The 26820-nt window shown below is 40.5% G+C and overlaps 1 protein-coding gene across 4 annotated transcripts in view; it reads right to left on the minus strand.

The window, feature by feature from the left end:
• Positions 1–8864: 8864 nt before the first annotated feature.
• Positions 8865–26820, minus strand: part of add3a (adducin 3 (gamma) a) — a 276962-nt gene continuing 259006 nt past the window's right edge. For 3 of the 4 annotated variants that reach the window (XM_072557054.1, XM_072557053.1, XM_072557055.1), the window contains 5 exons: positions 23438–23557; positions 22470–22559; positions 21136–21259; positions 19125–19208; positions 8865–11695 (listed from right to left, as the gene is read on the minus strand). In XM_072557054.1, coding sequence (XP_072413155.1) covers positions 11424–11695; positions 19125–19208; positions 21136–21259; positions 22470–22559; positions 23438–23557 — 690 coding nt within the window. In that variant the 3' untranslated portion in view covers positions 8865–11423. The remainder of the gene's footprint in view (positions 11696–19124; positions 19209–21135; positions 21260–22469; positions 22560–23437; positions 23558–26820) is intronic. The other variant, XM_072557056.1, reaches the window with a different exon arrangement.

A 26820-nucleotide genomic window follows, 5' to 3' on the forward strand; every position in this document is an offset into this window, starting at 1 on the left:
AGGTGGAGGAGCAGAGGGATCTTGGGGTCTATGTTCATAGATCTTTGAAAGTTGCCACTCAGGTGGATAGAGCTTGTAAGAAGGCCTATGGTGTATTAGTGTTCATTAGTAGAGGGATTGAATTCAAGAGTCGTGTGGTGATGTTGCAGCTGTATAGGACCTTGGTAAGGCCATGTTTGGAGTACTGTGTGCAGTTCTGGTCGCCTCACTTTAGGAAAGATGTGGAAGCTTTGGAGAGGGTGCAGAGGAGATTTACCAGGATGTTGCCTGGAATGGAGAATAGGTCGTATGAGGATAGGCTGAGAGTGCTAGGCCTTTTCTCATTGGAATGGCGAAGGATGAGGGGAATAGATGATCAGAGGAATAGATAGGGTAGACAGTCAGAAACTTTTTCCCCGGGTACAAGAGTGTTACAAGGGGACATAAATTTAAGGTGAAGGGTGGAGGGTATAGGGGGGATGTCAGGGGTGGGTTCTTTACCCAGAGTGGTGGGGGCATGGAATGTGCTGCCTGTGGGAGTGGCAGAGTTAGAATCATTGGTGACCTTTAAGCGGCAATTGGATAGGTACATGGATGGATGCTTAAGCTAGGACAAATGTTCGGCACAACATCGTGGGCCGAAGGGCCTGTTCTGTGCTGTATTTTTCTATGTTCTGTGTTCTATGTTCTACTTGCAGAACCTAGAGTTTGTGCTTCATGCAACTTGTGTCAAGCAATCTGCACGACTAAGCAGAGTCTGCAGGCCAGGTCTGTATGGTTAATGAAGAAAGGGTAATTCATATCCTTGTGATGTCTCAGTGTTTCACATCCAACTAATACTTTGAAGTTTACTCATCGTTGCACAAAATAACAGTAAATGTTCACACAGCAAAGTTGCACTAACAGCACTGAATGAAATAAATTGTTGATGATGGTGGTTTAAAAAAAATGACAGATATAACTCCCTCCTCTCTTTCTTGAAAATGTGCTTTTTTTGTGTTCACCTGAACAGGCTGAGATCTTAATTTAACTCTGTCTTTTTAAAGAAAAAGCCTTTGGTAATTCCGTACTAAAATGTCAACTTCAATTCTGTGCTGATCATTCTGGGTATTTAACAGCAAGAGTGCTCACTGAGTCAATTGAATAGTACATTTAAAGTCTTTTACTTTATTTGATGTTGGCTTGCACTACAGCATCATGCTGCCACCTATTGGCCAAAGTGCCTAATGCAGTGCAATATTGCCTATCACAGTGCTAAGTTTTTGGGGAGATGCAAAGGACCAATCAAAGTAGCTCTGTATTTAAATTTGAACATACCAGGAGACTGTCTGCTTGGCATAAGGTAAAAATCAGCACTTTCTAACAAACGTAGAGATTTTTAAATGGATAGCTTTGGTTTTAAGGTCTTTCCTCAAACATGGACCTCTTCGACTATGGTTCAGTCTCGAATCTGTGGATGCTGAAAATCTGAAATAATAAGATTGCTGGAAAATCTCAGTAGGTCTGGCAGCGTCTGTGCAGAGAAATTAGGGTTAACATTTAAGGTCCAGTGATGATTCTTCACTGGAACTAAAACAGTGGTTCTCTCATTTTCTCTCTCTACAGATGCTACAAGACTTGCTGAGATTTTTCCAGCAGTTCCTGATTTTGTCAGTAGTCTGGTATAGTCTGACAAGTGTCACAACAATAACTTGCATTTTTATACCACCATTAACGTAAGGAAATTTTAAATGACATTTCATGGGAGAAATTAACAAGCAAAATGTGAAGCCAAGCGATTAGAATAATTGTGAGGCTACTGCATTTCTGTTGAAAGAGTTTGTAACCAGCTGACAACGAGAATGAGAGGTCTATTTCTTAAGTAAAACCTGGGCGATTAGGACTGCTGATCTAAAGTTTGGCTAAATAGGTAGCATTTTAGAGAGGGAATTGGTGGGGCCACAGCAGCTAAATGTGAAACATTGAAAATCCAGGACTGCGTAAAGCCAGAATTAAAGGAATGCAGATTATTCATAAATTCTTCCGAATTTTGTTTTACTGCTTGTTTCGTTCAACATCCTCCTTTTTTTTGTGGATTCCTGCTCAGCAAGGGATGGTCATGTTCAGCACAGAGTACACGAAGGCACTCATTCCTTTTTCAAGTTTATCCACAGCTCTTTTATCATTTATGAGGTGTATGTTTCACTAATTACTTACAATGTGCAGCATTTTACATACTTATCAACATTAAATTTCCTGCCGGCATCCAGATTTGCACAACACAGATTTTGGAGCTACCTTAATAAAACATACTTAATTAGATATGTGGAGGACACCAGTTAGACAAGCACTTACCGTAAAATACTGAAAATGTTACAGGAGTCTGCCATCATAGTGGTTAATATACTAATTGCTATTAAGTGTATTGTTTTCAGGGTGAGACTGACCGATGGGGAGAGGTTGAGTAGGTTAGGCCTGTACTCATTGGAGTTCAGAAGAATGAGAACAACCTTCTTGAAACATACAGGATTTTTGGAGGAATTGACAGGATAGATATAGAAAGATTGTTTCCTCTTGTGGGAGGGTCTGGGTTCAGAGGGCATAATCTGAGTGAGAAGTCACCCATTTAAGACAGAGTTGAGGAATGTCTTCTCTCAAGAGGGTAGAGAGTCTATGGAATTCTTTATCACCAGAGGGCCATTGAGGCTGAGTTATTAAGTTTATTCAAGGCTTAGATAGGCTTTTAGCCAGTAAGGGAATCCAGGAGTATGGGGGTAAAGGCCACAAAGTGTAGTTGAGGATTATCAGATCAACCATGATTTCATTTTGAATGGTGGAGCAGACAAAATGGGCTGAATGGAGTTCTGTTTCATTGGTGAATTCTGATGGCTATTAGACAAAGAATCTACCAATTTTGGTCTCTTTGAAATAGTTTATGGATACGAGGTAAGAGGTCCTCCAATATGCCTCGGAGAAAAGGGATGAATATCCAATGTTAAATTACATACCTGTGCTTGAGGAGAGGCGCATGAGAATCCATTCAATGTCTTAGGAATACCTTCAAACTTCAGGCAGTCACAGAAAGATTAGCAAATGTGCGAAGATGCAATCACGTGTCAGTGTTACTAATATAATGTGAACTGCTGAATGAATGCCTGGCTGAGTAGTAAAAGAGGATTGGTAAGGTGAATTATTTACTGCTACCTAGACTGGAGAGAAGAAGCAGGCAGTCACAAGACAACCTGCTGAGAAAGTACCACAGAGAATGAGTTTGTCAAGTCACAGGTAACTAACCTTGAGTTACAAGAACAGCAAAGGTTCAGGCATTGATGAGTCAACCTGCCTCTCCCACCCCAGATTAAATGGGAACATTTTAAGAATGTGGTTTCTACTGCAACTTTGTACCAACTGTCAACACTATAGCTGCTCCTTCCTTCACAGGAGATATCTCATGGGGTCAGGAAAGTGCCACTAACTAATGGGCTGAAAGCCATTTTTATCAAGCTCGTGCCAAGCTTCAGAGATCCCCTCAAATGAGCTATTGATGCTAATGACCTGGCGACAGATGTTAGCCTGCTCTAAATAGATGGGTTGGGTGTACTGAGTCAAGTGGGACATTCCTCAAAAGTCAAATCCAACACTAAAAGATCCACACAATGGAGAAGGAAACCCTGAGTGTATTACTGTCTGTCATCACTTTGAAGTATAGACTGATCATAACTTGGTGGAAAAGTTCCAAGCCCAGTATGTCAGATATAATTTTTTCTAAAGAGTTTGCAATAGGCCCTAAAACCCAAAGACTGTTTACAATGCAGGGAGAGAGTGGGTGCATCTTCTTGGGCCTGAAAGAGTGGGTTATAGTAAGAAATGTATCAGAATTGGACGAGAACTCCTGCAAAACATTTTCTTTTAATCATTCACCGGATGAGGGTATCACCAGCTAAGCCAGCATTTATTGCCCATCTGAGGGCAGTTAACAGTCAGTGACGTCTTGAAGTTGGGAACAACTCGCTGCATTTGCAAGTTCCAAGCACTAAACTGAGATGCTCGCTAGAAATCAGTATATTTCCAATTAAAGGGATTATTACACATTAACATTCTTAACAGTACATCTTGTCTCATTAATACGCAGCTTACTAACCCACCACCAGCAGTGCTTCGGCTGGAGGCTCACTGATGATGTTACCTAGTATGGTGACGAAATGTTTGAAAACAAACCTTCTAGTCAGCGAGCAAACCTATATCCAGAACCTCAACCTGAGCTACAAATCTTCTCAAAACTTGCTAACCCATCACCTGTTGTGCACAAATGAGATGCTGAGAATTTTTGACATAACAGTCGTTGATGCCATTGCATAGCTCCCCTGTGTTGCCCAGGCTTCACCTCGAACAGTGGAGGGGAGTAGGTAATGAGGCTGCTGAATATGTGGTTCCATTGATTGAACTGGTCTTTATTTTTGGGGGTGAGAGGGGTTTCCCAGTGTAGTCTGGACAGGATGTGCCACATCATCCTAGTGGGTTGTGCTCTGCATGATTGGAGCAGGCAACAAGACTGTATCCTGAAAGTAGAGGACTGGGTAATGGAGTAGTTATTCCCGGGAGGAGGTGGAACCTCTCGACATGTGTTGGGTACTCCAAGCAAGACAGGAATAGATTGTCTTCTAGTCATCTTCTGGGAATAGGTATCAATTGTGGAATGTAAAATCAACATTTACCATGCCAGCATTTGATTTGCATTGTAGGGTTAAACTGCAGCCTCTATTCGTTTTGTTTGTGTTCACTTTTTTTTGCTGTTTGTAAATACAAACTCCCGTTTGGAATTGTCTGACTGCCTGCTTGTCAGTCATCATAGAGTCATAGAGCACAAACAGACCCTTTGGCCCAACCCGTCCATGCTGACCATGTTTCCCAAACTAAACTAGTTCCATTTTGCTTGGTTTGGCCCTATATCCCTCTAAACCTTCCATATTCATGTGCCTGTACAAATGTCTTTTAAATATTGTAACTGAGAAAAACTTTTTCTGGTATTGTCTTGCAGGTGTTTGGAAAATATTAAGTGGTGTTGCTTTTCTGGACAACACAGTCCCGTCCAACATAAATGGTTAATACACTTCATATTTCTTTATTTCCTTTGATATTTTGTTGTGCTAGTGTACTGTAGTCAGAGATTTCTTGTTTGCACAAGTTCCCCATTTGGCAGGATCTGGGATAGCAGCAGACTGACAGGATGGCATAGTCAGCATCCTGTTTCAGAGATTGTGAAAATATCCCCATTCAGCAGTGGACTGAGAGTTCTGTTTGACAAAACATTTGTCAGACCTTATTTTGAAGCTTGTGCAATTTTAGTTGTGGTAGAATGTAAGTAATTTAGAATAGTCATCAACCATTTTGGTTAAAAAGGATTACTTTAGATGTGTTCTCTTAGGAGAGAGAACATTTCAAAAAGACATTTATAAGTTTCAAAAGTATACCCTGTAATGGGTATCCAGTAAAATTAGGAGATTGTAAGTAGGAATAGAAGCCTTAGGTAGAACTATACCCAGATAATATGTTAAAACTTGTGGAAGTAATCACCAGCGGAGGTACTTGAAGCAGATAACATCTCTTAATTTAAGATGCTCCTTCAAACCTTCCTCTTTGAACAGAATTTTGGTCATGTATCCCAATATCTCCTGTTGTACCTCAGTTGACTAGTTTTGTCAGTGTGTCAAAATCATTGGGAACACTGAATCAGTGGGTCAAATAGTCTCAATTGAAATAACTTCCATTTGGTACAACTAATTTCTAGAAGAGACAATGCCATGTTGGACCCGTATCTTGTCACTGAGAACAAAGTAGAAGGTGACTCAGAGAATGTGGAGATGGAATGTAGCTAACAACCAGTATATTGTGAGTCTGTTGGTTAGATGATGACGAGGGAAGAGAATGCAGGTATACGCGAGAGGGAGTGCCAGCCTGCTATGTGTCATGAGCAGTGTTGCATTGTGGTTTCTGTAACATTATGTTGCTGGTGAAGGGCAATGCCAGATTGTCAACAGACTGCCTGTCTGGGTGCAGAATAACATTTTAAAGATGGCATGAGTGCCCAAGGTGTTAGTCTTAGCTGATTAACCAATGAGTGGTTTGTTGTTCTGGGAATGGCAGGTGATGGGATGGAACTAGTAGCAGCTGAGAGGGGCACCATAAGGTCACAGAGTCATAGAGCTGTACGGCACAGAAACAGCCCCTTCGGTCCATGCCGATCAGATATCCTAAAATAATCTAATTCCATTTGGCCCATGTCCCTTTAAACCCTTTCTACTTGTATTTAATGAGGCCAGTTTGGCAAGATAAAGGAGAGATCTTGCTAGAGACAGAAACAATTCATGAATCTCAGCATGATTGACATTCAGTCAAAATTCCAATGTGACAGCTATGCTATGTCTAACATTTAATTTTGGTCTGAATTACCTCGATCCCAAAATGTAAACAACATAGGTGTATTAGGTAGGTTTGGAGTCAACAGATGTGTAGGTGTTACTTATAATAATCTTTTGACACCTGATAAAGCCATGTTTCATTTCTTGTGAGGATGGAGATGTTAGAAAATTAATATTTTGGATAATACATTCATAACATAACTGAACACATCCTGAACTTTGCAAAGCATAAGTCTCTGGCTACTACAGTCACGATGTTGCAAGGAGTAGACTACTTGGAGATAGCAAGTTAACAACACTTTCAGACAAAGGGTATATGACCCAGTTCGTGGATACAATAAACTATTGGATTTGAACACCCAACAAGAGAATCCAGATAATTTGCGCCAGAAGCAGACCCCTTTGCTCTTGCTCTTTTTCTCAGAAACCCTTCTACAATAAATTTGTTGCTTAATTCTTAAGTAAGTAACCTGATTTGTTTCAGATACTGAGCTATATGCACACTAGGATAAATTAGTGACAATATCATCTTATAGAACACAGAACATTCAAGCACAGTACAGGCCGTTCGGCCCTCGATATTGCGCTGACCTGTGGAACCAATCTGAAGCTTATCTAACCTATACTATTCCATTTTCATCCATATGTTTATCCAATGAATATTTAAATGTCCTTAAAGTTGATGAGTCTATTACAGTTGCATGCGGTGCGTTCCACACCACTACTACTACTACTATTACTACTACTATCTGAGTAAAGAACCTTCCTCTAACATCTGTCCTATATCTATCACCCCTCAATTTAAAGCTACGTCCCCTCGTGCCAGCCATCACCATCCAAGGAAAAAGGGTCTCACTGTCCACCCTATCTAACCCTTTGATTATCTTACATCTGAATTAAGTCACTTCTCAACCTTCTTCTCTCTAATGAAAACAGCTGCAATCCCTCAGCCTTTCCTCTTAAGACCTTCCTGCCATACCAGGCAACATCCTAGTAAATCTCCTCTGAATCTTTTCCAAAACTTCTACATCCTTCCTATAATGTGGTGACCAGAACTGTACGCAATACTCCAAGTGTGGCCGTGCCACAGTTTTGTACAGCTGCAGCATGACCTCGTGGCCTGGAAACTCAATCCCTCTTCCAATAAAAGCAAACACACCGTATGCCTTCTTAACAGCTCTATCAACCTGGATGGAAACTTTCAGGGATCTATGTACAGAGGTACCTTGATTATTGGAACGAGATGGGAGAGTGTGATTTTATTCGGATAATTGATTATTCAATTAATTGATTTAATGCCTCTCCTCTGGGCTTCGGAGTTTTCTGTTTCGTCCGCTCCCTGTTCAGATGCACAGTAAACTCTGTGCAAGGCCGAGCCCGAGCCGCTGTCGCACCCAACCCCGTCACCCCCGCCCCAATCTCCCGTCCAATCCCAGCACCCCCGACCGGGTCCAACACCACCGCCCCCACCCCAATCCCATCCCCATCTGCCCCCCAAACCGTCCAACACTGCCCCCATCCGCCCCCTCCATCAACCCCAGCCTTCCCGGACCCTAGCCGCCCCACCCCACAACCCAGTCCAACATCACCCCCCCACCCTGTCCCCATCTGCCCCCCCCCAACCCTGTCCACTGCCCCCATCCGCCCTCCTGTCAACGTCAACCCCAACCCCATCCGCCCCTCCCAATCCTGCCCCCATCCTCCCCCGTCAATCCCAGCCCCCCGATCCCTTCCCACACCGCCCCATCCCTGTCCAATACTACCCCCCACCCTGTCCAATATCCCCCCAATTCAACACTGCCCCCTCGCCCATCCCCAAACCCAGTCCAACACTGCCCCGTCCCTGTCCAATACTACCCTCAGCCCCGTCCAACACCGCCCCCTCAACCCCCTCCAACACCGCCCCATCCGGCATCCCAACCCCGTCCCACACCACACCCTCCCCCAACCCCGCCCCTCCCAACCAACACTGCCATGTCCCTGTCCAACACTGACCCCAACTGTAAACAAAAGATGCAATCAGTATTGGAAACACTTCTTTGATGTAATGTTTCTATCTCCTTCAGCTGATTCGAGATTCGGATAATCAAGGTTCCTGGGTACATAGACACAGATATCTCTGCTTGTCTACACTGCCAGGAATCTTACCATTAGCCTAGTACTCTTTTTTTTTCCCCCTGTTGCTCCTTCCGAAGTGAACCACCTCATACATTTCTGTATTAAGTTCCATTTGCCACCTCTCCTCCTAGCTCTGCAGCTTATCTGTGCCCCTCTGTAACCTGCAACATCCCTCAGCACTATCCACAACTCCACCGACCTCCATGTCATCCACAAATTTACTAACCCATTCTTCTACACCCTCATCCAGGTCATTTATAAAAATGACAAACAGTGGACCCAAAACTGATCCTCGCGGTACACCACAAATCTCCTATTTTAAATTTCAATTTATAATATTAACTTGATCATAGTAAATAAATAAGACAATTTTTGATGTCTTTATATATGTAGGTATTTAATTTTTCATAGAGTAAGTAAGCTACTATACAGAGTGCCATTTCTTTTACATTCTTCAATAAGCAGATTCCAGATTTTGAAATGCTCCAAAGATTTTAGATGCTTTACAGAATTTCAAAAATATAAGAAAGCAATGGAACTTCTCAGAATATAATTTAAAAAGGACACTATATCACACAATTAGGGCTTAAATTGGATATTAAGATTATTGGAAAATAGTCCAATACATGATACAAATGACAGATTTCTAAAATTGGAACTGCATTTCCGCATCAAAAAATACTGTTTATTTATGGATTTTACATTGATTTGCTACACAATTAAAAGCAACTTTGTCAAACATTTTCCACAGGACAATGGGTTGTTGCACGTGTTTGTAGTGCGAACCAGGTGAATTAACTCTATTTAAAGTAGTGTATAGCTGTATAAATTATGTAGACAGGAACTGCCCCCCCATAACAAAAAAATTACCAAAAGCACAGAGCTTGGATAATTACTACTTAAACAGTTAATAACTAAAATTCAATTATTAGTTTAATCTTTCCAGTATTTCTTAGTGTTGACGTATTGTTCCCTTTCAGAGATGCATTGCTGTAGCCCAATCCCCATCTCCTTAAATCTTCCAATTACTTCAATTCCATTTATCAACATACATTATTCAAAATCAAACTACCATTCACATTACTAATTGGGATTCTGATCACGGACGCCAGTGCTAGTGGTTTAATTTATCTATTCTTTTTGATAGCTCAAGTAGTGGCTTTCTCTCATTGTAACTTGTGAATCAAATACTTCTTTAAATTTATTCATCTTTTGCTGGCAGTTACCATGAAAAGATAACTATTTGTAAAAAATATTACTAAGCAAAGTCTTTATCTCCTGTAAATACACAGGGGTTCAAATATGGAAAAACTATTTAAAAGATCACAATACTTAAACTTTTATAGATTTTACACTTACAAAAATACCTTCCTTCAGTCGTTCTGAAACAACTAATCATATTAAAAATGCCTTTTCTTCCCTCTCATCATGTTGTTAGCAGAAGCACAATGTCCACACCAAAGCAGGAGGAAGTGAACAGTACACGCAAATTTAAGTATGATTGCAATTTAAGATGCTGTTTGAATGCACCTATCATTGATCATTTTTGTCTTTCAACAAGGTAAAAATCTTATCTGCACATTCCATGGTACATGAGAAATAATTTTATAGCAAAAGCATTACAAGAGAACATAAAATATATTTTAAAGGAAATTCTCTTGATAATTGTGGTTGAGTGTTCAAAATATTGTGGCATTTGAAAAATATTGATTCAAAACTCAGTGTAAGTATCTAACACCCTACAGAGTAAACTCACTTAAAATCAGACACAAATGGCTACCTGTTTCAATACCAGTCTTAAATTGAGGAAACCAACTTTAAGGGGCATAAATTTCTTCACGATGGTCTAAGTGTCAACCAACTCTCAGGCTCATCAGTGGGAAAGCCAAGAAAGCAGGTTCCACCTAGTGGCTAAAAGAAAAACATCACGTACCATAAGGTATAGCCAGGATACGGTACCATTCTTTTTATTTCATATATCATTAGACTTCTCAACGGCTTAAAATAGGGAGGCAGAGGGGATTAAAAAAAATAGTTCAACTAAAATAGTTGGATCACTTGGAACATGCAGCCATTGGTTTTGATATTACATTCTTGTTTAGTATTTTTCAGATCATGCATCTAAAATGTTATTTTCATGCCTTTTTCCCCCTTTTTAATATCTCTACAAATTGAGCCACAATTCCATTCCTCCCCTAAAAAACATCAAGAGCTGTAATACCATGTTTTGATCTAATCTCAATCCTTCCCCAATCCTTTTCTCATTGCACACCTTGCCATTCCCTTTTTGGTAGCATCATTTCTCCTTCATTTGGTTACCTCATGGATTCATTTAGGATTTAAATTGCTAGTAAGTTATCACCAAAAAGTGCAGTAAAGCATTTTTAAAAAAAACACTATTGACATGACTCCAGTTTTGTTTCATCTAGTCCACTAATATCAGAACTATGACATGCCTGATACAACTCTGGTATACTAGAGTCAGGCATTTGTTATTCTGTCATTAGACCCTTGTATTGCATGCTAGTAATTGTTATTTCATAGTATTAAAAATTTAAGATAGAAAGTTGTCAGCAATGGATTAAATCATGTGTTTAATGTATAAAATTTCCACATTTTGGTGGATATAATGAGATGTTTATTTTAAAAAGATCAAAATGAATTCAACAGTTTATCTGCTCCAAGTCTAGAATTCACTAGAACGTGATTTACTTTTGGCAAAAGATTAATTACTAAACAAACTTGCAATAAAATGTTTTAATGCCAGATTAATAACCCCTATATAGATTTGGCCTTTTCTTGTATTCTAAGTCAGTGCAGTTAACTGACGTTTAGCACATTTAGCTGAGGAACATGTCAACATCAAGCATACAAAATTGACATATTCAACTAGCATTTCAATTGTGCAGCATCCCTGCATACCTATTATTATGCTTCCACCTTTTCCTTCTTTTTGTTCTTTTTCAGAAATGATGGTGTACGAAATTTCTTTTTCTTCTTGGAGGGTGACTTAGAAGGAGACCCCTCAGGTGAAAGGGTATCACTGACATTCAGATCTATCTTTTCTGTTGTCTTGATAGTAATTTCCACACTTTCCATTGTGCTGGTTGTTAACTGACTGATACGTTTTGTCACATCTTCTGTTAAAGCTTGTCCATCATCTTTTCCTCCATTCACCACCACTGCTGGCACATTGTTTTCTAAGGCAGAATGATCAATAAGAAAGTTTAATTACAATTATGAAAGTCTTCAATATTTTTGTTATCTGTTCATTTATTCATGGAATATGTGTGTCACTGGCACAGCTGGCCAATATTGTTTTTGAAAGTGGTGAAAGAGCTACCTTGTCAACTGGATAACCTGCCCGCTGCAATGACCCAGCAAGTCAAGATGCAACCACAGAGAATCATAAAATAGTTAGAGGACAGAAGGTCCATCAAGCCTGTACAGGCTGAACAACAATTTAGCTAATCTCAGACTCGGGCCCTTTCCCCGTATCCTTTTTTTTCAGGTGTTGTCTAATTCCCTTTGAGAGCCATGTGTCCTCACCACTTCAGGCTGCCGTTCTTCCTCTTGTAGCAATACCACTTATTCTATGGACCAAAATGGAGTAATTGCTGGATTACTTCCAGTACCAAGTATGAGTGAGTCCAGAAATAACAGAATCAGGCAGAAAACATGTTGTTGCAGAGCTAGACAGGTTGCACCTGAACAGAGGTCCTTGCAGGCCATTTTGCTAGTGCTAGTGGGAGGGCTTTAAACTAACTTCACACAGTGTGGGAAAGAGATTATTAGAGGTGAATACTCGGCAAAGCGTAGTAAGATAATTGGTGAAATTGGAACAGGGTCGAAACCAACTCTAGGACAGAGTTAATGTGCATATACATCAATACACAAAATATAATGAATAAGCTTGGGGAGTTACAGACACAGATCAGTGTGAATCTTGTTGTTGTGGTGACAGAGACCTGGCTCAAGGAAAGGCAAGACTGGCTGTTAAATATTTGAGTATAAGTTGTTCAGGAAAGATAGGAAAAGGAAGACTACAGGGGAGGGTAGCAGTGTTGGTTAGGAAGTGCGGTGCAGTGCATCAGAACGCTGTTGTCTAAGAGGGTTCAAGGACAGATTCAATTTGAATAGAACTATGGAATGAAAATTGCTCTGTTTAGTCTACAAAATTGCCAACTTGTGGAAAAGATACAGAAGAACATATCTGCAGGGAGGTTCTTGAGAAATGCCTGTATTATAGAGTAATTATATCAGGACACTTTAATTACCCAAATATTGACTGAGATACTGTTAGCGTAAGGGGCAGCCAGAGGCAAGTGTTCCTGCATTGTTTCCTGCAGTAGTAGGTGTTCAGTCCATTAAGGATGGATGTACTATTGGACTTAGTTCTTGGAAATAACTTGGGCCAAGTGGATCAAGTGTCAGTGGGGGAACATTTCAAAGACAGTGATCATTGTAACACATGGTTCAGGTTGGTGTTGGAGAATTTGAACCTCTAAACTCTTCATCATTCTTAATGTCTCTGTGAAATGTCTCCAGAAGTGAAATATCTCTTCCATGTAACTAGAGTATCTGATGTATGAAACTCCTTTGTCACCTCTGAACCCTTCACATTTTAAAATGTGGTACACAGACACTGATGCAGTACTTGCTCTGAAGTCAAAATCAGGGTTTTATAAAAGTTTATCAGAACATTCTTGTTTTTGTAATCTATGCCCCTTTCCGGCCCACCTTATGACTTTCAATAATTTGTGCACATATCCCTTGACTACTTTTATCCTGAACCTGCCTGAGAGTTGCATCCTTCAGTTTATATCGATTCTCATTTTTTTCCACCAATGCTCCTCTTGTATTAAGTTGTATTTGCCACCATGGCTGCCTATTCCACCAGCCTATCTGTAATTTGCTCTAGGTCTGGAAGCCAGACATATAAAGATGAATGTCCTTTTCTAAGGCAGATTAGTGAATCAGTTTGTTTTCCTAAACAACCTGGTAGTTACATGATTCCTATTACTGATACTAACTTTTCCCCGATTTCAGATTTATACACAGAGGTGTGAATTATTACTGGATACCAAATTACTAATCCCATGACATAACCACTAAGCTACCATATACCCTTCCAAATCACTTGCATATATTTGAAGTGTCTCAAAATGCTGTTCACAATATACCAGAATAAACAAACTTGTGTGACTGCATGTGGAAGGGGAGAATACATGATTGAGCACATTCCTCAAAATAACCACACAAAAAAGTGTTTTAATAATAATAAAAAAAACTGTCTTAATCAGGTGTGTAGTTGAACTTAATGAGAATTAGTATATTTCCAATATAAAAGCTGTGATAAACAAAAGAATGCAAGGAAAACAACTTGTTTCCAAACTGGAAACAATGATAGAGCCAAATAATAGGTTTGAATGGGGGAATGGACTCTTTTTACAGCAAATAACAGTTCCATACTTACTGTTAGCATCTACTCCACATCTATTTTACCCACATCATTTATCATCTTTAATACCTCAGTCTGATCTCTCCTTATTCTGAATTTCACAGCATATTGGCTTAAACTGTTCAATTTCTCTTCATATGACAAACCCCTCATCCAAGGAATCAATCTCGTGAACCACCTCTGCCAGTACATCTTTCCTCACATAAGGGGACCAAACCTGTGTCCAATGCTCCAAGTGCTGTTTCATCAATATCTTGTGTACTTCCTTACCTTTACATTCTATTCCCTTAGCTATAAAAGCCAACATTCCATTCGCTTTCTTTAACTGCTGTACCTACATGCTCGTTTTCTGTGACTCATGAACGAGTTCACCTAGATCCTCTGCACCAGAGCATCCCAAAGTCTCTCCCAATTAAGATAATAGATTGCCTTCCCATTTTTTTGACCCACATGCATGACCTCTCAATTATCCACATTAAACTCCATCTGCTACATTTTGGCACACTCTCCTATCTTATCTATATCCATTTGTAAATTTCTTATTTACTCGTTGCAATTTACCATCCTGCCTATTTTTGTGTCATCTGCGGATTTGGTTATAGAGCCTTCTACCCTGTATCCAAGTCATTAATGTAGATTGTAAATAGCTAGGGTCCAAGAACTAAACCCTTGCACCTTGCCATCTAGAAAAAAAAATCTCTACTCTCTGTCCATCAGCCAGTCATCTATTCAGGTTAAATTACCTCTAATCCCATATGATCCAACTTTCTGAATTAACCTTTTGTGCAGCACCTTATCAAATGCCTTCCAGAAGTCCAGATAAATCATAACTACAGCATCTCCATTATCCACTTCGCTTGTTACTTCTTTGAAGAATTCTAGCAAATTAGTCAAACATGATTTTCCCTTCACAAAGGCATGCTGACTCCAATGGCATTTTGACTTTTCAAATGTCCTGATATTGCTTCCTTGATAACTGATTCTAATATTTTCCCAATAATAGATGTTAAATTGTAATTTCCTACATTTTGGCTCCCTCCCTTTTTGAATAAGGGCGTTATATACAGCGCAATACAAAAGCTAGCACTCATTCAAAAATATTAAATCAATCTTAAGACCATAAGACATAGGAGTGGAAGTAAGGCCATTCGGCCCATCGAGTCCACTCCACCATTCAATCGTGGCTGATGGGCATTTCAACGCCACTTACCCACATTCCCCGTATCCCTTCATTCCTTGCGAGATTAAGAATTTATCAATCTCTGCCTTGAAGACATTAAACGTCCCGGCCTCCACTGCACTCCGTGGCAATGGATTCCACAGGCCCACCACTCTGGCTGAAGAAAGGTCTCCTCACTTCCGTTTTGATTTGACGCCCCTCTAATTTTAAGGCTGTGCCCACGGGTCCTAATATCCCTACCTGATGGAAACAAACATTTCTAAGCCATGCATTATCTTAAGTTTCTATTAGATTTCCCCTCCGCCTTCTAAACTCTAATGAATAAAATCTCAGGATCCTTAGCCGTTCCTCATATGTTAGACCTACCATTCCAGGAATCATCCGTGTGAAACTCTGCTGGACACGCTCCAGTGCCAATGTGTCCTTCCTGAGGTGTGGAGCTCAAAACTGGACACAGTATTCTAAATGGGGTCTAACCAGAGCTTTAAAAAGTCTCAATAGCACATCACTGCTTTAACATCTTGCGATAAATGACAACATTACACTAATTTCTTAATCACGGACTCAACCTGCAAGTCAACCTTTAGAAAATCCTGGGCTAGCACTCCCAAATCCCTTTGTACTTAGGCTTTAGGAATTTTTTCACCGGTTAGAAAGTAGTCTGTCCCTGTGTTTTTTTTTTCCGAAGTGCAAGATCTCGCATTTGCTCACATTGAATTTCATCAGCCATTTCTTGGCCCACATTCCTAAACTGTCTAAATCTCTCTGCAGCCTCCCCACGTCCTCAGTACTACCTGCTGCACCTAACTTTGTACCATCGGCGAACTTTGCCAGAACTCCCCCAGTCTTTTCGTTCAGATCATTAATATTTAAAGTGAACAGCTGCGGCCCCAACACTGAACCCTGTGGAACACCACTTGTCATTAGCTGCCATTCCAAAAAACACCTTTTAATCGAACTCTCCGCCTTCTGTCAGATAATCAATTCTCAATCCATGCCAGTAGCTCACCTTGAACACAACGGGCCCTCACCTTACTCAGCAGCCTCCTGTGAGGTACCATATCAGAGGCCTTTTGGAAAGTCTAGGTAGATAACACCCATTGGGTTTCCCTGGTCTAACCTACTTGTTACCTCTTCAAAGAATTCTGACAGGCTTGTCAGGCACTATTTCCCCTTACTAAATCCATGTTGACTTGTTCTAATCAGAATCTGCACTTCCAAGAATTTAGAAATCTCATCCTTAAAGATGGATTCTAGAATTTTACTTACAACCGAGGTTACGCTAATTCGCCTATAATTTTCCATCTTTTGTCTTGATCCTTTCTTGAACAAGGGGATACAACAGCGATTTTCCAATCATCTGGGACTTTCCCTGATTTCAGTGATTTTTGAAAGATTACAACCAATGCCTCCACTATTTCTTCAGTCACCTCCCTCAGAATTCTAGGATGTAGCCCTTTAGGGCCAGAAGATTTATCAATTTTTAGACCTTTTAGCTTTTTTAGCACTTTTGCTTTTGTAATGGTTACCATATTCAACTCTGCCCCTTGACTCTACTTAATTATTGGGATATTACTCATGTCTTCCACTGTAAAGACTGACACAAAGTCTTTATTACGTTCTTCAGCTATTTCCTTATCTCCCATCACTAGCCTTCCTGCATCAATTTGGAGTGGCCCAATGTCTACTTTTGCCTCTTGTTTGTTTCTTACATATTGAAAGAAACTTTTACTATCATTTCTAATATTACTGACTAGCTTCATATTTGATCCTCTCCTTCCTCTTTGTTATCCACTGTTTGTCTTTGTCGTCTTCCCAATTTTCTGATTTCCCAGTTTCTCTTAGCCACTTAAGCTCTCTCTTTTTCTCCGATACACTTCCTGACTTCCTTTGTCAGCCATGGCTGTCTAACTTCTCCTTCTCTCTCCCCCCGCCCCCCGCCAAACGAAATTATTCTTTTCTTTGGGATGAACTTCTGTACTGTGTCCTCAATTACACCTGCCGTTGTTGCTCTACTGTCTTCCCCATTAGGCTCTGCTTCCAGTTGATTTTCATCAATTCCTCTCTCGTGTCCTTGTAATTATTTAATTGTAACACCATTACATCCAATTTTGCCTTCTCTCTTTCAAACTGCAAACTGGACTCTACCAAAGTGTGATCGCTACCAGAACACTGGTTCCAGATCGGTTCAGGTGGAGACCGTCCCATTGGTACAGATCTCCCCAGTTCCAAAACTGATGTCCATGTCCCATGAGATAGAAACCCTCTTTACTACACCAATCTCTTAGCCATGTGTTTACTTCCCTAATTTTCTTATCCCTATGCCAATTAGCACATGGTTTGGGCAGTAATCCAGAGATTATGACCCACGAGGATCTGTTCCTGTACTTTAAGATCTTTTATAAAGTCTGAGTCATTACATTACACTAGGTCCAGAATGGCCTGCTCCCATGTGGGGTCCATCACAAGCTGTTCCAAAAAGCCATCCTATAAGCATTCCATGAATTCCCTTTCTTTGGATCCACTGACAACATTACTCACCTAGTCCATTTGCATATTGAAGCCCCCCCATGATCACTGTGACCTTTTGTCTTTCTGACATGCCCTATCTATTTCCCAGTACATCCTGCGCCCCCGGTCCTGACCACTGCTGGGAGGTCGTACATAACTCCCATATTTGTTTTGTCTTTGTGGTTCTTCAACTCCTTCCACACAGACTCCACATTATCTGACCCTAGTCATTCAGTGCCATAGATTTAATTTCATTCTTAACAGGGCAACCCCGCCCCCTCTGCCCACCTCCCTGTCTTTTCGATAAGTTGTAAATCCTTGATTGTTTAACTGCCAGTTCTGAACACCCTGCAACCATGTCTCTGCGATGCCTACCACATCATAATCATTCATAATGATTTCTGCTGTTAATTCATCTACTTTGTAACAAATACTACTAGCATCCAGGTAAAGCACCTTAATGCTAATTTTCTTATCCTCATGATTTCCATCACCTTTGGTAGTATGTCCTACGTTCTCCTTCCTTTTTCTTCATTCCGAGCCTGCCTCAAACTTTAGCCCTGCACACATTCTAACCTGCTGCTTATCTTTCTACTTGACTCCATACTTCCTGTTGCTTTCCTTTTCCCTTCCCCCGACTCACAAGTTTAAAGTCCTGGTGACCACTCTATTTATCCTTTTCACCAGAACACTGGTTCCAGATTGGTTCAGGTGGAGACTGTCCCATTGGTACACATCTGCACAGTTCCAAAACTGATGTCCATGTCCCATGAGATGGAAATCTTCTTTCCTACACCAATCTCTTAGCCATGTGTTTACTTCCCTAATTTTCTTATCCCTATGCCAATTAGCACATGGCTTGAGCAGTAATCCAGAAATTATGACCCTTGAGGACCTGTTCTTCAATTTCCTTCCTAGTGCTTGACAATCCCCCAAGAGGTTTCCCTTCCTAGCCTTGCCTATGTTGTTTGTCCCAATGTGGACCACAATAACTGGATCCTCCCCCTCCCGCTCCAATATCCTTTCAAGCTAGTCAGAGATGTCATGCACCCTGGCACCAGGCAGGCAACATACTATGTGGGACTCCCGATCCGACTCTCACAGGATACTATCTGTCCCCCCAATTATAGAATCCCCTATATCAGCTACTTGTCTTTTTGCTCCCCCCTCTTGAGTGGCCTTCTGTACCATGGTGCTGTGGTCAGCTGGCTCATCCTGTCCATAGCCTTTTTCCTCATCCATTTAGGGAGTAAAACTCTCATACCTGTTGGACAAGGTCAAGGGCTGAGGCTCCTCCACTCCTGAACTCAGAATTCCCCTACCCTGTTGTGTGGTGTGTAAATATTTAAATAGAATGCTCGAATGCTTTCCTTGAGAAGATGCAATATTCATAATGCAAACAGAAATATGTAAAAGGTTGAGACATAAATGCCAGAAGGGTATGCAAATGGCTAATAAACTACAGTTAGTATCCCACCTTCTAATTTTGCTGGTATGACTTGTGGGGATTGAGGTGGTGATAACGCAGAACCATCATCTGATGTTAGTTCCTGTTCAATATCTGTAGAAGAGGAGTTAGTTTTTCTTCTTTTTAAATGATGTTATAATACCACATGCAGTGCAAGATATCATCATGCTTCTTTTAGAACAAACTAAAACGTATTTTATTTACAAAGCCAACAACAGTGATTTATTGTGGTTAAAACGTTAAATCTGCTATTTCACTGTGGAATATGAAATGCTGGAGTTTGTGGAAAACACAACTAAAAGCAGCATTATTTTCATAAATGAACCAAGCAAAAAACTGAACAGAATACCAAATTAATTACAAAGTCAGCAGGTCACAATATCCAGCAAGCAACTTTTGAATAAGCTCCATCTGTTTCTTTTACTCAATCATTTGGATGCAAGCTTTGATGGGAAGTTCGACACAAAATTAATTTTAAAATATTCTTAAGTGTTGATCGATGTTGATGAGAGCTATCTTTTTTGCTACATGGACTCCAGAGGTCCAAAAATGGTAGTGACTTCCTGAACTGGAAAAATCAATAGTGCTAATAGTGCTGGCATGCTGGTTGGCATGCCAAACCCTCTGAGCAGCCCTGTGCATGCACAGCTCAGAGGCAATGTTGGTCTTGATGCCAGTGACTCATGCCAAGTATTGTTCCAGTAACTGGTAGCCTTCTGTTATAGTGTTTAAATCTTCAAGCTTCACAAGTAAGCATAAATAATAAAACAAGCCACTGAACAAAGAGAGGAGTGGACGTGCACAATATTCAATTGGAAAAACAATATTCTATTGTGGCTACTTTTTCCATTTCTCTTGCTGCTCAGAATAGGTGATGCACTAAAGATAGAGAACCTGGACTATAAAAATCTGTTTATTTTTGACATTGCTTGGTAGTTTTTAACTTCATAGGACTGATTGAGACATTGTTTAGGGCAGTTGGCACAACTGTCCATACAACAGGATATCCAAGTTGTTTCATTACCTGTTTTTTTTTCTAACTTGCAAAGATCTGAAACTCAAAGTGAAATGAAGGGAGTAGGGAAACAATGTTTTAGTATTGGGACATTAAGGGAACAGATGGATGAATGACTTTTTTTTACAATGAAACAAGTATGCATTTTAGAGGTGGGAACATGCATGCCCCTAAAGAAACCTGGTCTAAATAAGAACTATTTTCATCATTTCTAAAATCTCATGATTATAGTAGTCGTAAAAAAAATAATACTCAATAATGCATTTCAATCCTTGTCATGCTTCAGTCTCCTGTCAAATAGCAGGGAAGCTAGCAAAGAAACTGCAAAGAGATAGTGGCACGAAAGATCAAATATGATCAAAAATACATTCTAACACTTAGTAACACGGATAGCTCCTTCATCTCTCAATTAATTTTCATACTTTCACCACTGGCAGGGTGATATCAGACATTCCTCTTAAGAGAGAGCAAGGGAAGAGCTTATCCTAAGCCAGTTTACCCACAATGAAAAACAGTTCGAGAATCACCTTTGAATAAGCATCTGGGAGCTTAACTTCAACTCAAGGACTATGCAGGTAAACCTAAAAAAATTAGAATAGAAAATACTACACAAACTTCTAATCACAGGCTCTTTAAAATGTAATTTCCAATTTTAAACAAAGGGGTTTGGTGTGTAAGCCAGTGATAACACTTGGTAACTTGAAATATCATTAAGTGGACAAAGCATCAACATCTTCAACACTTTCTTAACTAAGAAGAATACAACTATTGGGGATGTAGATGATATTTCATAGGTTAGGGTCCGATTGAAGTTCTCAAAAAAAGCTATTAAAATTAAAGTACATGTAGAATTTAGCTTTGTTTACCACAAGAGGTCATTGTTTTCAATTTATTCAAATACAACTTCTCCATAATACAGAAATTTAAAGCTTCTTTGCAATATTGTGATTATAATTTTCTGCATATTTAACCATTTTTAAATATTTTAAACATAATTTATTTTACCATCCAATCCTTGTTGCTTCCGTTCAATTATCCTTTTGTATTCCTCCAGTTCACATTCATTCAGGTAGCTGAATGGGTTTGGTGGTCCTGATGGTAACTGATCTTCCAGTTCTTTAATTTCCAGCTGTACAAGATGGGAGGTAAATATATTTACACAACTTTAGGTTCCAGCAGCAGAGAATTTTGACTTCATCACAATATTCACAGCATTTTCTTACAGACTTCTAATAACTGACCAATGATTGTATTATTGTTGAGGAGACTATTTAGCAAGTTTTGAGAAGAGTTGTAGCTCAGGTTGAGGATCTGGATGTAGGTTTGCTCATGGAGCTGGAATGTTTAGTTTCAGTTCCTTTTTCATAGTAAGAGAAATGTAGAGGTATGATTTTAACTGAACTAATTACCATTCAAAATCACCTAAGGGAATCTTAACAGGAATGACTGTCGTACTGAACTAATCGTCTAGTCTTTCCTCAAGGCAAATCTCTCATTGCAGGTATTAGTACAGTTAACTGTTTCTGAACTGGTATTAACACAATAACATCCTTCTCTAAGTATGGTGACTAGTACAGTGCTTCATACATGGTCTTAATGCCCTCTATAACTGAAACATAACCTCTTTACTCTTGCATTCAATTCCCCTCACAGTTAACCATCACATTCTATTAGCTTTTCTGACTACTTGCTGTATCTGCATACTAACCTGCTATTCATGCATGAGAACATCAAGGTCTCTTTGCATTGCTGCTCAGCAACCTCTTAACCTCTCTCTTTTCTATCAAAATTTTAAGAATATGCTCCTGTCTCCAAATCCAAATTAACTATATTAACAAGAACAACAAATGGAGACCACAGTGACATCTAGGGGTAACCATGTTTCAGCCAGGTTTTCAAAAATCTGTCAAATCTTTTGAACAATGCTTGTCTTTAACAAGTTCCTGCTGACTATCTTTGAATAATCCCCAAATTTCTAAATACTCAATAGTTTCACTTTATTTTATTAGAAATGTACGTCACTCATGGACATTCTCAAGATGGTTTTCTTCGTTTCTTTATAAAAAGATTCTTGAAAAAACAGGCTAGCACAGCACACTCTAGTCATTTCAATCATTTGAAAGAGAACATGATTTTTTGACACTGACAAGTCTTAAAAATAATTGGCATTGCTGCTGCAGTTATGCAAATCCAGTTACGGTTCCAGTTTTTGGCAGTTATTAGTGGCTCAGTCTTAGATATTGTTATTTTAAATGGAGAGAACTGTAACTTTATAAAAACACAAACCACTCAATGAAACAAAAAAAAAGTATAGAATGAAATATTTGATACAACGTTACCGGGGCGCTTTTCTTCTCTACAACAATACCAGCCAGTAATTGCGACTGTGGCCCAGCAGTCTTCATGTCATATCGATTCTGTTCACGAATCTGTAACAAAAATAGTTTGTCGATCCTTGGTTCAGATATACCGTGTATTGTACGAGACATGATTCAACCATAAATATCAAGCAGCTTTGACCTAATCAAAGAGCATCATGCAATATTTTTGGCTTCAATTAAAATCACCTGGCTCTGGGCGGATCAGTGAGAAGAAATCCTGAAAAGTTCAAAGGCTTTTGGAAGAATCTTTCACCATGAATACATGAAACTGAGGAAACAGCAAACTGTTCACATTATATAAATATGACAATTCCAAATTCTCCACAAATGGAATCGAAAAATATTTTAAAATGGAAATTAAAGAGAATTTACAAAATAATTGGAGAAAAGGAACCATTTTAACATATCTCCTATCTCCTCAGTCTCTGCTTTTTATGTTGCCATGCCATCCAAAGCACAAGCTCCTATACAGGTTATTTTGGAAACAGTAAAAGTACTTTAACTGCCAGTAATTTCATAATGATTCTTCAGGTATGTTTATGAAAACATTCAAAACATTTTTTGGAAATTTTCATTTGTATGCATTTAATAAAAACATAAGGGGTCCATCTTATAATAAATAAATTGGTTGATGTACAATTTGGTGATAATGCACATAATTGAATTCAACATATTTATATACTTGTCAAATATATGTTGAAAATATTGTTGAAATAGGATTTTCCACCTGGACCACTGAACAATAGATTAACGCTTTAAGACAGTGCTCTTGTGGCGAGCTAAAAAATTTGTGTTCAGACCTGGTCCAAAGGTGGGTCATTACTGATATAAACAAGTTGATTAAAAATAGAGATCACTTTAAGAGAGCACAAAGCAAAAAATATAACTGCTTCATATATGGAACTAGATACAGCCCCAAGGTTTACCTTGTTTCTTCTGTCCTGGACCTCCCGGGGATCTGTATTTAATGGAACAAACTGATTAGGATCTTCTATCTTGATTGGTGTTCCACTACTCTGTTTTGACACATTATCTGTCTTTTTCCACTGGGGGGGGGGGGGGAAACAAAAATAATTCTTAGAAAAATAATAGACCACATTTTCCAGTCAAAGTAATGCAAGTCTGCTGGCACTCATTAATAATTAAAGAAAGTAGGACTTTCCGTATCTGCTGTTGTAGTCATTGCAATGACGTCAGCCAGGTAGGCCTCACAGAATTAGTTTCCCAATGGGGGCTGTTAACCTGGTCCAATCAGAGTCCTGGTTGACAGATAAGAACAGGGATGTCTTCACTGTGTCTCACACCTGCACACACACACAACATGGGTGCGGGGGAATAAATAAGCACTACCGCAGTTATAGACAAAAATGAACAGGGGTGTCAGGCCGTGGAGGGGGTCCTTACAGCCAATTGCCTGCCCCTCTTCCGTGGTTATGTTAGAGCCCGGGTGTGTCTGAAGAAGGAGCACGGGGTGTCCACCAACACCCTGGAGTTGTTCAGGGAGAGGTGGGCGCCGCAGGGAGTGGAGTGCATTATTTCCCCGTCCAACTCTATTTTGATTACATCCCTGCCCTCCCCTTCACTGTTTGATCACACAGCATTGCACTTTGATGTCAAGGGCACTGCTTGTCACTGGCCACTTGGGTGCTGCTTTTCCTCCTGCTGGTGGAAACTGAATAAAGATTCGTGCACCTTGTGTCTTTCACTGTGTCTCACACCTGCACACACACACATGGGTGCTGGGGAATAAATAAGCACTACCGCAGTTAGAGAAAAAAAAACAGGGGTGTCAGGCCGTGAGGGCATTCTTACTGCCGATTGCCTGCCCCTCTTCCGCGGTTATGTTAGAGCCCGGGTGTCCACCAACACCCTCAAGCTGTTCAGGGAGTGGAGTGCATTATTTCCCCGTCCAACTCTATTTTGATTTAATCCTTGCTCTCCCCTTCACTGTTTGATCACACAGCATTGCCCTTTGATCTGAAGAGCACTGCTTGTCACTGGCCACTTGGATGTTTCCTTTCTTCCTGGTGGTGGAAATTGAATAAAGATTTGTACACGTGTTGTCTTTCCCTGTGTCTCATGCCTGCACACACACAACATGGCTGCTGCGGAAAATATAAACACTACCACAGTTAGGCGGTAGTGTGGGGGTAATAACAAAAAAAACCTAGGAAAAAAAAAATCAGGGGAAAAAAAGAACAGGAGTGTCCACTGGCCACTCGGGTGTTTTCTTTCTTCCTGGTGGTGGAATATAAATAAAGATTTACACACGTTGTTTTTCACTGTGTCCACACCTGCACACACATGACATGGGTGTGGGGGAAAAATAGGCACTACTGCTGTCAGGCAGTTGTGTGGGAAAAGGAAAGAAAATATAATCAGGAGATTTCGAGTCTCTACTATTTGAGGAATTGACTGTGCTGGCTGGTGCTACAGTCACTGTGTTACTGCTGCTATTGGTTTCTGTTTCTTTCTTGAGGGAAACCCGATTCCTGAACTGGCTGAATTATTTAGCCAGTTTTTTTTAAAACTGTTATTCCTTTTTTAGTGCGGACTTATTTTTAAACTGCCTGATCCACACAGTCGATGCATTTCAGGTGTAATCGTTCTCAATAGGGGATTGTTGTTTCCCTGGCTGGGTAGGGCCTGTATGTTACTCTTGTCTCTTTATCTTTGAGAAAAGGACAATGTTGACTTTGTGGTAGGGCTGAGCCCTTGGACTCTGGGTTTCTTTGTTTTTTAGGAGAAAGTGAGGACTGCAGATGCTGGAGGTCAGAGCTTAAAAATGTGTTGCTGGAAAAGCGCAGCAGGTCAGGTAGCATCAAAGGAGAAGGAGAATCAACGTTTCGGGCATAAGCCCTTCTTCAGGAATGATGCTCCTTCATCAGGTGATAGTCATCCTGATGCATCCTGGAGTTCAGGAGGAGACCTTGCCTTTGGAAATGGACCAAACCCCTGTGAGTTAACTGCACCTTTACAATGTACTGTGTTCCTGTGAGTGGGCCTGGTTCTCCAAGGATGGGCCAGGGCTCGAAGACTGAACACCTGTGTACTGTTGGGTGTGCATTTGCTGCCTTCAGGAGTGGATTCTGCCCTCAGTTGTGGACTCTGTTTTTAGCAACGGATTCTGCAGTTTGGGGTGGACTCTATTCCTGACAGTGCATTTTGTATACTGGAATGCACTCTGTTCCTGGGAATGGACCCTACATTTTGAAGAGAACTGTTTATGGTAATGGACTCTGTGTACCAGAAAGAACTCAGTCAATTACCAAAAAACAGTCTTGTTGCTTGTTGGGTTTATCACCTGCACTGTCTTGTGTGCCCCGGGGTCTAGCAGGCCTCTCGGTGAGCTGGGAGGCTCATAGGTTATCCTGAAAGCTGTCATCCTGAGAGCTGGAGGGTGGGTAGACTGTCCTGTGAATCTGAAGGTTGGTAGGCTGTCTCAATGCCAGTCGCCCCGAAAGCCGGAAGGTGGGTAGCCATTCTGAGCACTATCGTCCTGAGAAGGGGTGAATGGGATGGGCTGTCCTAGAGATGGTCTGAAGGTGTGTCAGAGTGGCCAAGAGCCAGAAGGTGCATAGGGGCAAGCAGAGATACAGCAGGTTTGTGGCCTCTCCTGCGTGCTGTTGTCCCAGGGAAGGGGACAGGCTGTCAGAGAGGTGGCTGGAAGCTATGTCAGGGCAGTTTACAGGACGGAGGGCACATCAGGGTGGGCGAGACCCCAATGGTACGTAGGGACAGACAGAGAACTGGAAGGCAGGTAGGTCGACCTCAGCGCTGTCACCCCGGGCAGTGGAACAACAATGGCAGGTATTTCTGAATATAATGCAGAAGGTGCAGGATCAGTTCATTCCAAAGAGGAAGATAGATCCTAAGGGGAGGCAGAGGCAGCCATGGCTGATGAGGTAAGTTAAGGACTGTATAAAGATAAAAGAGAAGTATAACAAAGCAAAGATGAGCAGGAAGCCAGAGGACTGGGAAACTTTTAAAGAGCAACAGAGGATAACTAAAAAGGCAACACGCAGAGAAAAAATGAGATATGGAGGCAAACTGGCCAAAAATATAAAGGAGGATAATAAAAGGTTTTTTAGGTATGTGAAAAGAAGAAAAAATGTTTAAGACTAAAATTGGGCTCTTGAAGACAGAAATGGGTGAATTTATTATGGGGAACAAGGAAATGGCAGAAGAGTTGAATAGGTAGGTACTTTGGATCTGTCTTCACTGGGGAAGATACAAGCAATCTCCCAGATGTAATAGTGGCTGAAGGACCTAGAGTAATGGATGAACTGAAGGGAATTTATATTAGGCA

This window comes from Chiloscyllium punctatum, chromosome 38 (genome assembly GCF_047496795.1).
Source record: "Chiloscyllium punctatum isolate Juve2018m chromosome 38, sChiPun1.3, whole genome shotgun sequence".
Taxonomy (NCBI): Eukaryota; Metazoa; Chordata; class Chondrichthyes; order Orectolobiformes; family Hemiscylliidae; genus Chiloscyllium; species Chiloscyllium punctatum.